Here is a 15,560-nt window from a genome sequence, read left to right as displayed (position 1 = left end):
ATGTACCGTAATAAGTTATTTTATTGAATTAATAACTAACATTAAAATAAATAACAAGTGAAGTTATGGTTTTAACAAATCCACTTCATGTTATAAAATTATATTGAGTGTCAAAAATGTTTAGTCAAGAAGTTCCTCTATTAAATTAATAAGTAACATTATCAAAATAACAAGTTAAGTTACAGTACAGTTTTAACCAATGGGTATATATCTTAAACAAGTCAATAAGATTGAATAATATGCAAAATGTGTTGTTAACAAATTCTTTAAGGTAGTGTTTGAATTAATGGATTTGGATTTTAGATTTGAAATCTTTTGTTTGAGTAGTTTGAAAAAATTCAAATGAGGAGAGATGATTTGAGATTCGAAATGAAAAATAAAAAATAAAAATAATGAATTTATTTTTATTTTTTAATAGATAATATATGAAAAAAATACGAGAGTCATAAAATTATCAATAGTAAAAGTATGAAGAGAATACAATGTTTCAAATAATTAAAATTTAAAATGACTAGAGTGTAAACAGAGTTTTAAATTACAAAGGGATTATAATTTGAAATGATTCAAATTCAAAACTATAAATTTTTGTGTATTCTAATTAAAGATTTAGTTCAAATCCAAATCCCCATAAATCTAGACACACCATTAGATAGCATTTAGACTGGTGGATTTGAATTTGAATTCTATGTGGAGTTAAAATCTCACATTTCAAATATCACATTTAAAATAAAAAATTAGAAATAGTGAGTTTACTATGAAAGACGAGAACGAGATATGAGAAGAGATACATATAGTAAAAATACAAAGAGAATAAGATGTTTAAAGTGACAAAAATTTTAAATAACTAGAGTGTAAAAGAAATTTAAAATTACGAAGAAATTATATAATGAAGAAATGGATTTGAGTTTGAATCCATAAATTCTTATGTATCCAAATAAGGAATTCAGTTTAAATATAAATCCCTATCAATCCAAACACACCATTATTAAATTTACAAGTAACATTATTAAAATAACAAGTTAAATTAGTAAAAATAATTTAAGGGCATTTTTGTTGTTTACCTACAAAAAAAAATTTTAATTTAATCTCCTTGGTCATGCAGTATAATTTCATCATTTTTTAGGATTAATTGAAATAAAATTACATATCTTGTCCTATGTATAATAAAATTCTCCGTAATATGAAAGCCGCTGAATCATGCAAAATGGAGCCCGTGCTTTTATATTCTCTGTACAATTCAAATTATAGCAGTTTTGCTTTTATATTCTCTGTATAATTTTATGTATTCACATTTAAATCTATTCTGATCTCTTTTCATCATCTATATCCACTTCAGTTTTTTGTTTTCATTAAATAATTGTTTTCTACCCTTTCAATCTCTGTAAGCTGTTTATTGTTTTCAATATTTTAGTTTACAAATTTTCAAGTCATACATTTAAAAATAATTATATCAAATAATTTAAAAATAAAAAATAAATTCAGTGTTATTTTCAAAAAATAAAATAATATTAGACCAACCCTACCTAATGGGCTAAATATTTAACTTCTGGAGGAGGGACCTCTAAAGAAAAATGCAGCAAAACATTAGTATATGTTTTTTTTTTTTTGTTTCATAGACATTCTCCTCTTGAAGATAATTTTGTTCAAATCATGGTCAGAAAAATATATGTTAATTATATAGTTTAAACTTTAAGGGTAGAATTATCTTTTTATGATTTTATCCACACACACACACACACACACATATATATATATTAAGTTTTTCATCATATTTCAAAACTTCAATTTTTATAAGATTATTTTTAAAATTTGAGATTCGGAAATTCGTGAAAGAAAAATAAATCAGAAAGGAAAATTTAAAACAAGTTGAGAAGCAAATGATTAGGCAGGAACCAGCATTGAGATTCACTGTCACAACTCACAAGATATTACAGCGACAAAGATGGCACGTTTCAATTAGACGACTGAGATTTCAAGTGACACAAAAACGACGCGGTTTAAGCTGCGCACACAGCTAAAGTGATGTTGGTCTATGCACCAAATCCTAGAAACCCTCAGCTACTCCCTCACTACTTACCTGAGTCACTGTCATTATGCGTATGTATAAGTGCTCCCCAGTTAATCCTCCTCCAATCTCATTTGTAAATTTTTGTTTTATCAGTCAATACTAATATAATAAAATATAAAAAATAAAAATAAATAAAATTTCAAACATAACTTTTAAGTAAAAAACAAACTATGTAATATTATTTTTTCTATCTCTCTTATTTTTCAAAAATAATTTAAAAATTTTAATTTAAAATAAAATAATCATATAAACCAGTAACTTATAAAATGAATTAAATTATACTTCTTAAAAATGGTTACGTAGTGGTTCTGATGATTTTAATATTGTTACAATGTACAAGCATCTAAGTGGTTTTGATCAACAAGAGGGAAATAGTTTTTAGATGAAAATTTGGTCTTGGAAGGGTCCGAGACGTATCCAAACATTCTTATGGTTGGTTGCTTCAGATAGATTACTAACGTCTATTCGAAGGTTTAACAGTGTTGATGGGTCGTTTGTTTGTTGCATGTGTCGGTTGGTTGAGGAGTTCTGTTTGCATGCATTGAGGGATTGTTCTTATGGGCGTAGTGTGTGGGAGCAGCTGATTCGAGGTATGCATTCTTTTGATTTTTTTTTTTAAATTTGCATGAATGGTTTCAGAAGAATTTAGGTGATAGATCAAGGAGGGATGCCTATAATTGGCATTTGATATTTAGGGTGGCTATGTGGTTCATGTGGTCTTGGAGGAATAAAATGATGTTTGATCTTAACTTTGATTCCTCCAAGATTTCTACTATGAGTATTTTGCAATATGTTGATGGAATTAAGAAGGCTTATGATGTGGATGACAATATTTGTCTCAAGTGTTGGGATGATATTCGGTGGTGGCCGCCTGAAGAGGGTTGGTTAAAGCTCAATATTAATGTTGCTGCTAAAGGGTGGCTTGGGGACACTGGTTGTGGAGGAGTCATACGGGATTATACTGGTGACTGGAAATGGAGTTTTGTTAATAGAGTGCGTAGGTGTACAACTTTGGAGGCGGAGTTATAAGGATTATGGTTTGAATTCCTCTTGTTACAAAGATTGGGTCTAAGGAAGGTTATCATTGAATTTGACTCTACTGCACTTGTACATATGCTGAAACAGGTGTTGTCATGTTCCTGTGTGAAGAATCGATTCCTTCGTCAAATTCAGACTATGATTGATGTTAGCTGGAATATCAGCGTGACACATACTTATCGAGAAGGGAATTTTAGTGCAGATTGGTTGGCTAATTAGAGCCTCTCACAAAAATGTGGATTACAAGTTTTGAGTGAGTCTCTTAAAGATTTACTTGATGTACTGTATAGAGATAGACTGAACTTAACTTACCTACGATTAGTTTTAGTCTAATTTTATTTGGGCTTTATCCCTTTGTGTACTGAAAAAAAAAAAAAAACTAATATAAAGGGTCGTAGGGAGTATTTAAAAAAAATGTTAACAACGAAGTAGATCTCATAAGATTGGGAAAACTTCATTGAAGATCCTTAAATCATACTTGTTAAAAAAGAAAGTCCCTGAATTTGTGATATATCACTGTAAGTTAAAGTACTGACTTAATATTAAATTTTTTAATGAAATGACAAGATTGTCCTCGCTTGTTTCCATGTAATTCGTGAGACAGAAAATTCTCGCGTCGACGTCGTCAGAGAGAAATGGAGTCTAAGAAAACAAACCAAGAGCAGCTGATTGACGGGTCTCAAACATGCGTGGGATCTGGGTTTTAGGAAGGTGTGCCTGCTTTTGGACACTCTAGAAGTAATCAGAACCATTCAAGGAGGTTCCTTGGAGCTTCACGAGTATGGTAATGAAATTCTCTAGATTCGAGATTTGTTACGACGGGAATGGCAACCCAGAAATCTCCACTTCGCACCGTACTCACCACTTTGCTCATCATTTGCATTTCCAGATTTTATAAAATTCATTTTTTAATTTTATTTTATGTTTATTATAAAAAATTATAAAATTTTAGTAAATTTATTTTATCATCAATTTACACAATATATATTTAATTTAAATAGTCCAATTTAAAATTATTATTTTTTTAAATTTTTTTAAATTGATGATTCAGGTATACTCTGAGTAGACTGGATTTAGAGTATATATGAATATTTAATATATAATTTTTTTAAAAAATTAATATTAAATTAAAACATTCAAATTAAATTTATATTATTTAAATTGATAATAAAATAAATTAAAAATTTGGACCAAATTGCTGAGCACGCACCAAAACCGAACGCCTTAGTACGTGAGTCCAATGAGAAAGCCGACCTCAAAGCCAAACGAAGATTATCCTTTTGCACCTGATGACTTCTCTCGACTTTCCTTGTTTAGGCTGCCTTATTAATTATTTTTTTTGGGTGTTTTTTCTTTTTTAACTTTTAGTTTGCTTTCCTTTGTATTAAAAAAAAAAACCAAAAGCATTGGATCATGTTGCAAGAAGTGGGTCTAGGGAGAGCAAGACGAAGAAGCTAGATTTTCAATTTGGAAGGAAGGATTCTAAGGAAGATGATAAAGAATAAGAGAAGAAGAAATGAATAAAAATTTCACGGGACCAGAGATAAATAAATCCGAAGCAGGGCAATCTATTCCAAAAGGCAAATGAACAAGATTTGGTTGGGAAGTGAACAAACAAATGAAAAACTTATCCAAATATCAAAGCAATAACTAAAATAAAATCAAGTGAAAGTATTGATGAGTTTTTGCTGAAACTAAAAAAATATTAAAAACAAGAGGAAAATGCAAATTGGCACCATACAATGAAATTAATGGTTGTGGCTCAAAAATTGAAATTAACGGTTGACTTGTGAGTAACAGTTGCAATTTTTTTCGACTTGTAAATTTATTTAATAAAACTTGTTAATCCGATATAATGAAACCTGAAATTGACGGCTGAACTTGGAAGTAATGATAATTATACATTTTGTTTAGGTGACTTGTAAATTTCATTAAAAAGGTTACGGAATTTTTCATCTCCTGTGTAATTTATAATTTTTTTAAATAATTTAAAACACTTGATATTTTTAAAAAGAAAATGGTTAAGGGTGGAGTAATTTCAAATATTTAGGGTTGCTATTTAATTTCCCCTCAAACTAAAGAGAACTAGCTAGTTGGATTCATCATAATTCGTAAGTGGATAAAGTATCCGACAAGACAGCATCGGTTTCCCTCATGAAACAAGCCAAAGTCAATAAAAATAATAGGCAAAAATATATCTTAATTTTTACCACTGTTCTTAAAGAATTTATAAAAAATTGTAAATTATAAATTAACCTGCAAATAAAAAAAATTGAAAGTGCTTACAATTTGAATTAAAGGGTATAATTTGAATTAAAGGAAGAATATTACAAAATTTAAAATAAAGTAATATTATATTTGAATGTATATGGATTTGGATTTGAATTTGAGCGAACTCCATTGTTTAGGTAATTAAAATTAATGTGTAAATTTAGATTTGACTCAATCCTACCATGGTCCCTTTTTAATTTACAATTATTTTTAAAACCCTATTATTTCAAATTTTCATAAAAGCCTCGCTCATCTTTTGCATTCGTTCGTCAACTTTGCTACCTTCTTGATTTCGACATTGCTGCCTTCGGTCGACTTTCACCTGGATCAGAGTGCTGGCACTAACTAGAACCGAGCATCAACATTGACTAAGACCAAATAATAAACTTCGTCTGGGACTGAACTGCTAACACTAATATATATTAAACCGTTAACTTCAACAGGGATTGGACTGTCAACTTAATTTAGGAATTTCAAATTTCAGTTCACTTTCAATCACCCTCCTCTACCACATGGTTCCAGCTCGTCACTGTTAACCTCTAGAATTTCATGTCATTTGAGTACATTTTCCTTATATTTTAATATATTTTAGCTCAATTTTATGTATTTTGATTTTTCAAATTAAGAAAATGTGCATCTTATATTTTATTTGCACACTTAGCTTTATTTTATCACTTTTAAGCTAAATTTATGATATTTTGGTTTAAGGTTGGAATGGAAGCGTTTCTAGACCTTTTCTTGATGCTTTTGGAAGGCTTTTAAATGAAGAAATCAAGTGCAAAGATGATAAGTTTCATTAATTAGAAGAAGTGTGAAAAACCTGATGATAGGATCTAGTCGCTCAACCCTCAAAATAAAACTAAATTAACGCTAATATAATATAGGGCCAATCTAGGTCATTTTTCAATGAATGGTTTTAGCTCAACTTAAAGTTATCTAATGGAATAAATCACTCAATGAATTGAGAGTTTGGTTACCTAATTACTTATCTAGTTACCTAATTGACAAATAATTAAAAATGCTGGCTAAAGTGAAGCCCTTATCAAGTAGGAATCCTAGGGTGTTGTTAATGAAAGAATCCTAGCCTCTAATTAATTATGGTAGCTCACTAAACTTCTCTTCCTTAATTGAAAAAGTGTTTACTCAAGACGACTATCTCAAACAACCTAGCTTCACTAATTCAATTCCCTAAGTGTTAATTACAAGCCCCTTAAGTAATCTCATTAGCTTAGCTCAAGAATTAACTAAGCGTTTAGTAAAAAATCACCCCCTAATGCCACAATCAAAGGATTACTCAAGCTCAAGACTATGAAACTTAAGCAATTCATCAAGTATTTATAAAATATTTACCATTTGAAATCACATATTACCATGTAAATTCATCAAGTGGCCAAAATTTCCAGCAACAAAAGGAAGTAAAATTCAAGTCAACAATCTTGTTTCAATACAAACATTTACAACCAACCATAAAACTAAAGTCAAATTGAACTACAATCAATTATAGTCATAGTATTCTAGTAAAGTTGAAATAAGATGAAGAATAAGTTGATCTTAGTCAAATGAAGACTTCAATGCTCCTCTTCCATAAACTCTTCTCTAAGATTCCATGAAGAATTTAGCTAGAAAACATTAAGAACACCTTGCTCCTCTAAGAATTCCAAGAGGCCGTGAGGTATGGAGTGTCTATTGATAGATTGAGCTTCAAATCTCCTTGCAATGGTGAGGGGTAGGGTCGGCAAAGGGAGAGGAGAAGAATGGTGAAATAATTTTTGAAGTTTGATGGCTGGAAGTGGAGATATGGGTGCTGGAAAAAAAAAAGTAAAGAGAAGGTAGAGAAAATGAAGAACAAGATGAACTAGAGAGAGAATGGAGGGGATGAGTGAATTGTGTGTGGTGAATTTGAAATTGTGGTGAATGGGACATGCCTAATGAGTTTGCTTCATCTGAACACTAATTAAAAGAAAAGAAAATAAAACAAAAAGGAATTTTGGAGCCTTATCACACTTGCTAGGTAGCACCCTCCTATTGGCTTGTAGATGATTCCAATATATGTCAAATTAATCCCACCTATCATCCACATTTTAAGCTGATCTAGACTACCAATATGAAGCAAAACACGTCCAAATGCTTCAGCTTTGAGTCTATGAACTTTTGACTTCATTTGCTCAATTGATGCAAAGTTGCATGTCATCTATGTAACAAAAATTACATAATTCAATTAAATAACATGTGATAACATAAAATCTAATTAAATTGCAGAATTAAATTCATATTTAGAAGGGATAATTTATTAAAATAATCAAGTTTTTGGGTGCACAAAATCATATAAAACTTTTCACATAAATAAAAACAAAAAACTAGATCAAATTAGCATGCTTGAAAAAGTATTGACTTTTTATTTAATTATTCCTAAATTAAAATGAATTTGTAAAATCTAATTTGACTACTCTTCTTCTACACTTAAAATAAATTTTTTTAATTTTTCTTGTACATTTTCTCAAAAGTTCATTTTTTAACCAAAATACCCTAAGTGCACAAAACCTAAACACTTAGGCAAATTTTCAATTCTAATACAATGTGTGTGCACTTTGAGATAATAAATCCTTATAAATAGTCCTAATTGACATATAAATGTGTTCTATGTCCTGGCCAAAGTCGTCACCAAAGTTGCGGTGCTGTCTACAAAACGTTGCATTTTATTTATCTGAAAATGTTTGGGTAGGATACATGTATGCTTCTCTTGCTCAACCCATAATGCATTCTTTAGATAAACTTAGAGCCACCATTCAGAGCTTTATGTGCTAGGGTTTGGGCATTGGAAGAACTTGAACAAATGATTGGAGTTTTGAAGACATTTGGAGCTTATTTTCTTTAGTTTAATTCTCTCTTATTTTCTAATATGGGTCCAAATATTTTGTGTATTCTGTAACTTGTGGATGATTATGAGTAGTTAGACACTTTTCTTTAAGATTATTTGGAACCCTTGTATGTATTAACATCAAGTTCCTTATCTTTTTTTGTGTTTAATAATATAAGTGTTTATTTTACTCTTATCTTAATACTTTTAAGTATTTAGCCACCATTTAGATGTTGGATCTACTTAATTGATGTCTGAGAGAGAGCTAGATTGAGTGTAGAACTTAGATAAAATAGTGTAAAAACTTGAACTTTGCATGTTGAATTGATGGTTTTGTTAATAAGATACAAATATACTTGCTAGTCTTGTATATTCATATTAGGCTTAAAAATTGGGTTTTATTAATTGTAATAAGAGACTGGGCAATTATTAGAACCCTTGGTTGGCAATTATCTTCATTAAAAACATTTATGAGAGGGGGTATTTTTAGTGTTATGAGATACAAGAGGAATAAATAATCTTAGATTCTAATTTGTACTTGAAGTTTGAGAATCAAGTGCTTTTCTTTATTTTCTAATTTTAATATAATTTAAAAAATTAACTTTCTCAACTAATTGTGTTTTGCTCAATTTAATTAAATTTGTTAAGTCTTTTGTTTGATCACTTGTTTCAAACAAATCTCCATAAAAATGATACTTTACTCACGGTTTATTATTCGTCATGGCCCATGCACTTGTGGAGAGTGCGACAATCGCCACCATGGTCATTCGATGTCGATCCACTGCCGTCATCCGTTGTCAACTCACTACCATCACTTAGTGCTGGTCTGTTGCATCCAACCGATTTGTGATCATTGTCTTCGATCTATCTTCCTTCATTGTTCGATCCCAAACACTGCTATTAATAGGGAATGATCTAGTGTTGTCATTCAAGTCTAATACACAACCCTCAGATTGCTATCATTATCTCATGATAATTTGTTGTTCGGGATTGGACTACCTATGTTGACTAGGACCAGACTGTCACTATTGATCAAGAATGGACCACTGATGTCGTTCGGTTTAGATAGCTGGAGTCAACCAAGATTAGATGCCACCTTTAATCTAGATTGGATTGTCGATATTGTTTGAGTTGCCTTTTAATTCAAACATAGAATTTAAAATTTGGAATTTTATTTAAGACCTAAGCAAAATATTTTAATATTATATTTTGAAATTTTTTATATCATCCAAAGAAAGAATTTAAATTTATGAATTTTAAATATAAGATTTCAAATCTAAATTTCCAACATAAATTCACCCATCCAAAAACAACCTAAATTTTAGCATATTAATTAAATTTCTTAATATATATGTACAAAACTTAAATTAAGTAGAAACGGAGGAAGTAATGATCAAGTAATAAATTTACTTAATTAAAGACAACATGAGAACTCAATTATGTTATTGGTGACACTATAAAAAAAACAACTAATTAGTGATGGAATTTTCCATTGCTAATCAGTGAAAATTCTGTCACTAAATGGGTAAGTGATGGAATTAGCAACGGAATATTTTTGTCAATAAAAATATCATTACTAATTCATTAGCGATGGGATGCTGATGGAAAATATCCATTACTAAATAAGGATAAGTTATTATAACTTTGCGAAGGAATGCATTCCGTTGCTATTTCATCGCAAATTTCCAACGGACTTATTTTATGGCTAATTTCATTGCTAATATTTAGGTGGACTAAAACATCATTGCCATGTCACTTAGTCAATCAATGCCACTTTAGCACCACCTCATCACCACGTCATTTGTCACTGCTATGTCAAATATTATTATTTTCAATTATGCCTTAACCAAGCTCGAACCCACAACTTCATACTCTATAATGCCTTTGTGTTCACCTTATTACCAGTTGAGCTGAAAGAAATATTCAGTATTAATTGATAAATTAAATATATAATACGTAACCACACAAACACACATATTAATAAATATATTATTTAAATTATTATTAAATATAGTATTTATTTATTAATATGGAAAAATTAATTTTTATATAATAATTATTTCTATTATGTTTTATTTTAAAAAATTATTTCTGATAATAAATTTAATAATAATTATTAAAATATTTTATTATCATTATATATTATATTATATTATAATTTTTTTATATAATATATAATATTTTAAATTTTATTTATTAATTTATTTTATTTTAATTTTATTTTTAAATAAGAATAATTAAGTGTGCAATTTAAATTCTTATTAATAATATACAAATAATTTAAAATAAAAAATATTTTAAATTATAATTTTTAAATTATTTATTTATAGCATAAAAATAAATTATATATAAATATATATTATAAATAATAAACTTAAATTAAAAATAATTAGCAACGAAATTATAACAGAAAGCTTTGTGATGAAATTTTTTTGTCACAAATTCTGTCACTAAATTGGAATAAGATATCCTTAAAATTAATAATGGTATTTTTTATTGGTAAATTTCATTGATAAATTATTTTTGAAAAATTAGTGATGGAATAATGATAGAATTTTAGCGATGGAACATTCCATCACTAATTTCTGTCGCTAATATGTTGTGTTTTTGTAGTGAAACTTAAAGCTATTAGTATGAGCAACGGCAACAATTGAGTCACTCTAAGGACAAATTACATTATTCTTGAACTTAATTTCTTGTTGATAGAACGATCTTCTTCAGGCTTGCGGCTTAAATTGACATGTTTCCAAAGACAACATAGAAATTGAACTTTGAACGCGTATCGCCCAAAGCAAGAAGCCGGTTTCCATGGCTGTTCATATATATTTCGATATCTTTGCACAGAACCTTACAGTTTCTGCACACACTTGAACAGTGAACGAACTTATAACTTTCTTCATACTTCTCAATCTTGAACCAATCCCTCACTGTGTGCTTCCCAGCAACCCTACCCTCTTGTCAGAACCATTGTCTGGTGGTATTATCAAGATCGTCAGCTTCCACACATTGGACTGAGGACAGTCTGTGTCGGTGGAGAACATCATGTTAAGATCAGTGGACACATGAACACGACCTTTTTCTTAGAGTTAGCTGGTGTAAACAACACGCCTAGGCTTGGATTGCCGAGAACCGACGATCATTACTTCCTCCGTTTAGTAGTTTTCGAAGCATTCAAATCAAACATTTCATGAAGATCACATTAGTAGCATTCGTCCTTCTAGTCGCCTTTAGCACAAAGCCACAGCTCGGAGCAGCCATCTCTGGCACTAAATCGGCTGCTCCGAGCTGTGGCTTTGTGCTAAAGGTGACTAGAAGGATGGATGCTGCTAATGTGACTCTGGCACTAAATTGGCTACTCTGAGATGTGGCTTTGTGCTAAAGTTGACTAGAAGGACGAATGCTGCCAATGTGATCTTCATGAAATCTTTGACTTGAATGCTTCGAAAATATCTTTGTGTGTGAAGATTGGTTATTGATGTGGATGAAGAGAGGTGAACATGAACCTGTGCTAAAGGCGGAATCCATGCATGGACCTGTACTTGAATGGCAGTCAACAAATCTAAAAGCTTCCAGGAAAGTTAATCCCCCTTAATACGAAGAGGCTTAATTTATTCTGGTTATTTAATTTTAATTAGACTTTAAAATCAAGGAATCTAAATTAGATCAAGTATCCTTTGATTACTAAACCCGTGATCTCCTATAATGTGATGTCTTGAGCAAATCTGATCCCATTATGCGCAGTCCTTTAATGATTACTTAGGGCTCTTAAGTATATTTCTATCTCAAAGACAAATTAGATTAAATCTAATCTTAAGTTGCTTAATATATGGCCTGTTTGAAATTCCCTTCTGTCACAAAAAAAACAAAATCCAAACACGCACTATAGGGTGCCAATCATAAGCATGGAAAAATAACTCACATTAAGCATTAAAGTCATCATAAAAACCAATAACCAGAAATAAATCTACAAACAAAGCATTAAAAGGGTTCATAAAATTCCTAAGGGCAAAAGAGAACTAGCCACTCAATAATTTCAATTCACCACAAAGATACAAAAGCATAGAAAAGAAATAGAGTTAGAAGAATCCTGTTTAGACCCTCAATGATAACCCTCTAGACTTCAATCTAGCCTTCAAGCTCTCAATTGTTGCTCTAGAGTTGCTTTATCAATCTCCGATTTAACTCTGGAAGACTCTGGAAGCCACTATTTATAATAATTTGCATTTAATATTTTTCAATCTTCCATGAAATGCCAAAATATTATTTTTCTCCATATTTGATTTGATTTAAAATCTAATCTTTTTTAAAATATATTCTCTCTATCAGCATATCTTTGCTTCCACCTCTTCTTAATTTTGTATTTTCTTTTCCTGCACAATAAAGAGAAGGATGAGTAGATTTTGCTCCAAAAATTCTTTTTTCATCTTATAATTAATTGACAGGAGAAAAATATATAAAAATTAATTCAATAAGTATAAATTATTAATAAATATAATTAAATATAATCTAATACGGTCCAATATCTATACCTATTTACTTGTAAAATACACACTTTGTCACTACATCAAGCATGGATTAAGATTCAATAAGTGTTTTAAATCCTTTCACCCAATGAATATCCACACTATAATCATAAGATTTCATTAACATTTAAAAATTCTTGTTTGACCAGAAATGAAATAGTCATTTAAATTAAAGATGCTAATTTTATAATTAAGGATGAATTTCAACCATTTCTCTATAGCAATCTAAACTGATGGGTCAGAATATAAGAAATGGAAAAAGTTAGTGCTGTGATTTTTATTTTGTGTTAACATTTTCAACAACAGTCCAATTGAATTGACGATCTTCATTATAGTACTATATTGTATAAGACTCTCATTGGATAAGAGGTAAAAGATTTGAGACACCCATAGAATCTGATCCCATGCATCCAACGCTCGTAGACACTCATTAGTTTGTGAGAGGCCCACTGGCTTTGATTGAACATGGGAAAGGGCATGCCACATTTGATATATTTTTTTGGGTAGCCAGAGTGGAACAAAACCTAGGGACCAGGGGAAGACACTCGGCGCCTCCTGTTTGTAGAGAAATTTTTAAGTTGATTGAACGCATCACATTATTTCTTATCTATTTAATTAAAATGTTTTAAATTATTTAAATAAAATTTTATATAATATTATTTTAATTAATTTTTTTATAACAAAATATATATTTAATTTTTTTATTTTTTAACTCAATGATCATTAATATTAAAATTAATTTATATTTAATATCATATAAATAATTATATTTTTATTAGATACATTACAAATAATTTCATCTACCTAACAATTTCGCTTTGGAGAAACGCGAGTCTTCATTGGCTAAAGCACAGGATGAGGTGGCCGTCCCGTCAAGACAGCTGTCACTAGACCTAGCTATGGTCAAAGGAAGGACAAGGAAAAGTCAAACATCCGGAATGCTAACAATGGGCTGTCAATAGCAATGCACAACGAAGCCCAATACTGGGCCCATGGTTCTGATGAGTCCAAGTGAGTGAATGATAAAGAGAATCTAATTGAGTCTTTGAAAGGTTGGCATAAAGGCACGTTTGGCCGCAAATGATAGAGCCTAATATAAGTGCGCAAACTACTGAAGAATTTATATAAAGAATAATAATAAGGGAAAATTCTTATTCAAGAAGTGACTTGCTCCGGAAAATTAAATTAATTAATGGCTAAAATTGAGTGATCAAAACTCAATATTTTCATGCTTGATTTAAAAAAAAAACCGAGAAAAGAATTCATTCATCACATAGAAGATCGACTAAAAAAATTGGCCCCTTAGACTTAGCCTTTTGAAAATTGCTTCTTGGACAGAAATACAGTCCAGTTCGATAGCGTTTAAACTCATTCATATAAAAGTTTGAGTTTGAAATTAGTGATTTGTAGTGTAATCAAGTTCCTAAACCTAACTCTATTAAGCCATGTAAAAATAGACTCAAGCTCAGTAGCCCTCCAAGCTCATAATATATTTTTTAAAAAAACGAGATTAAAAAAATTTTAGAATGAGGAAACATGAATGTTCTGCAATTGTAATTCATTTTTCAGGTTAATTTTTAATGTAAAATAAGATTTGTGGCCATGAACTTCATCTTCCTTTTATTTTATCGATAAATTTGTTATTCGTTAACACTTTGTCACAAACTTTGGCTATTGATTATTATTATTATTATTATTATTATTATTATTATTATTATAATTTCCAAAAATAAAATATAAAAATTTAAGTAAGAAAAAGAAAAGAAAAAAAAAAGAACACGCATTATGGCAATACTTGCTTATTTATATATTGTTTTTCACATTTTTATTAGTTGCAGACAAGATATAACCCTACTTGCCAACTTGGGGAACCTATAGCTCTTATAAGCAACGGCAATAAAACAGTGTCCCTCTAAGGACAAACAAATTACATTATTGATGAACTTATTGTTGATGAAATGACCTTCATCAGGCTCGATCACTGAAACTGAACTTCGTAAGGCAAATCAGTCAAAGCTACTATAAGCAAAGTAGAATCATGTCCTTGAGTCCTTCTAACCACATCATAGGAATTGAATTTTGTAGGGCACGTCACTCAGGACAAGATGCTCGTATCCATGGCTATCAATGTACGTCCCAATATCTTTGCACGGAACATTATTACAGTTCCTGCACACACTTGGACAGTACACCAATTTATAACCATCTTCATACTTCTCAATCTTGAACCAATTCCTCACTGTTTGTGGTCCAGGATTCCCCACAACCCCGCCCGTCGTCACGAACCACTGTCCAGTGCTATTATCGTAGTCGTCGACCTTCCACACGTTGAATTGAGGACATCCTGTGTCTCTGTCAGTATTGAACACGATGTTGAGATCAGTAGAGACACGAATCACGCCGTCCTTGGAGTTGACGGGAACGAAGGATGATGGTAGGCTTGGATCCTCTTGCACTGTAATAACGTCTAGTGGGCACTTTCTTCTAGTGCTTGCAAGCTCAAGGCCGCCGCTTGGGGGCTGGGGAACTGGAATTATGTAGTAACTGTGATCTGCTCGGAGAACTTTGCTGCCGGAGAGAACTGGCTCCGGTTTTGCATCGGCTGATCCTCCGAGCAGTGGCTTTGTGCTGAAGGCAAAGAGAAGGACGAATGCCGCTGCCAATGTGATCTTCATTCTTTGATATACTTGAAATGTGCTTCCAAAATATCTAGCTTTCTTCTTTGTTTGGTTACTGATATGGAAAATGATCCGAGAATGTAAGCATGAATTTATAGTCACAGTAGTGTGGGCGGAATCGGTGG

At 30.8% G+C, this 15,560-nt stretch overlaps 1 protein-coding gene across 1 annotated transcript; it reads right to left on the bottom strand.

The window, feature by feature from the left end:
• Nucleotides 1-14,540: 14,540 nt before the first annotated feature.
• On the bottom strand, nucleotides 14,541-15,509 carry LOC129294577 (miraculin-like). Its single transcript, XM_054933000.1, has one exon. It carries the CDS (start codon nucleotides 15,430-15,432, stop codon nucleotides 14,821-14,823), a length of 612 nt encoding a protein of 203 aa, XP_054788975.1. The 5' UTR covers nucleotides 15,433-15,509; the 3' UTR covers nucleotides 14,541-14,820.
• Nucleotides 15,510-15,560: the final 51 nt, after the last annotated feature.

The sequence above is a fragment of the Prosopis cineraria genome, unplaced genomic scaffold, assembly GCF_029017545.1.
Source record: "Prosopis cineraria cultivar Desert tree isolate PC_DT_omini unplaced genomic scaffold, ASM2901754v1 PC1, whole genome shotgun sequence".
NCBI classification, from domain to species: Eukaryota; Viridiplantae; Streptophyta; class Magnoliopsida; order Fabales; family Fabaceae; genus Prosopis; species Prosopis cineraria.
Note: the sequence above shows the minus strand (reverse complement) of the source record. Positions and strands in the feature narration are given on the sequence as shown.

Excerpts from the sequence above, each read along its gene's own strand:
- LOC129294577 (XM_054933000.1), bottom strand. The coding sequence starts at position 15,432 with ATGAAGATCACATTGGCAGCGGCATTCGTCCTTCTCTTTGCCTTCAGC.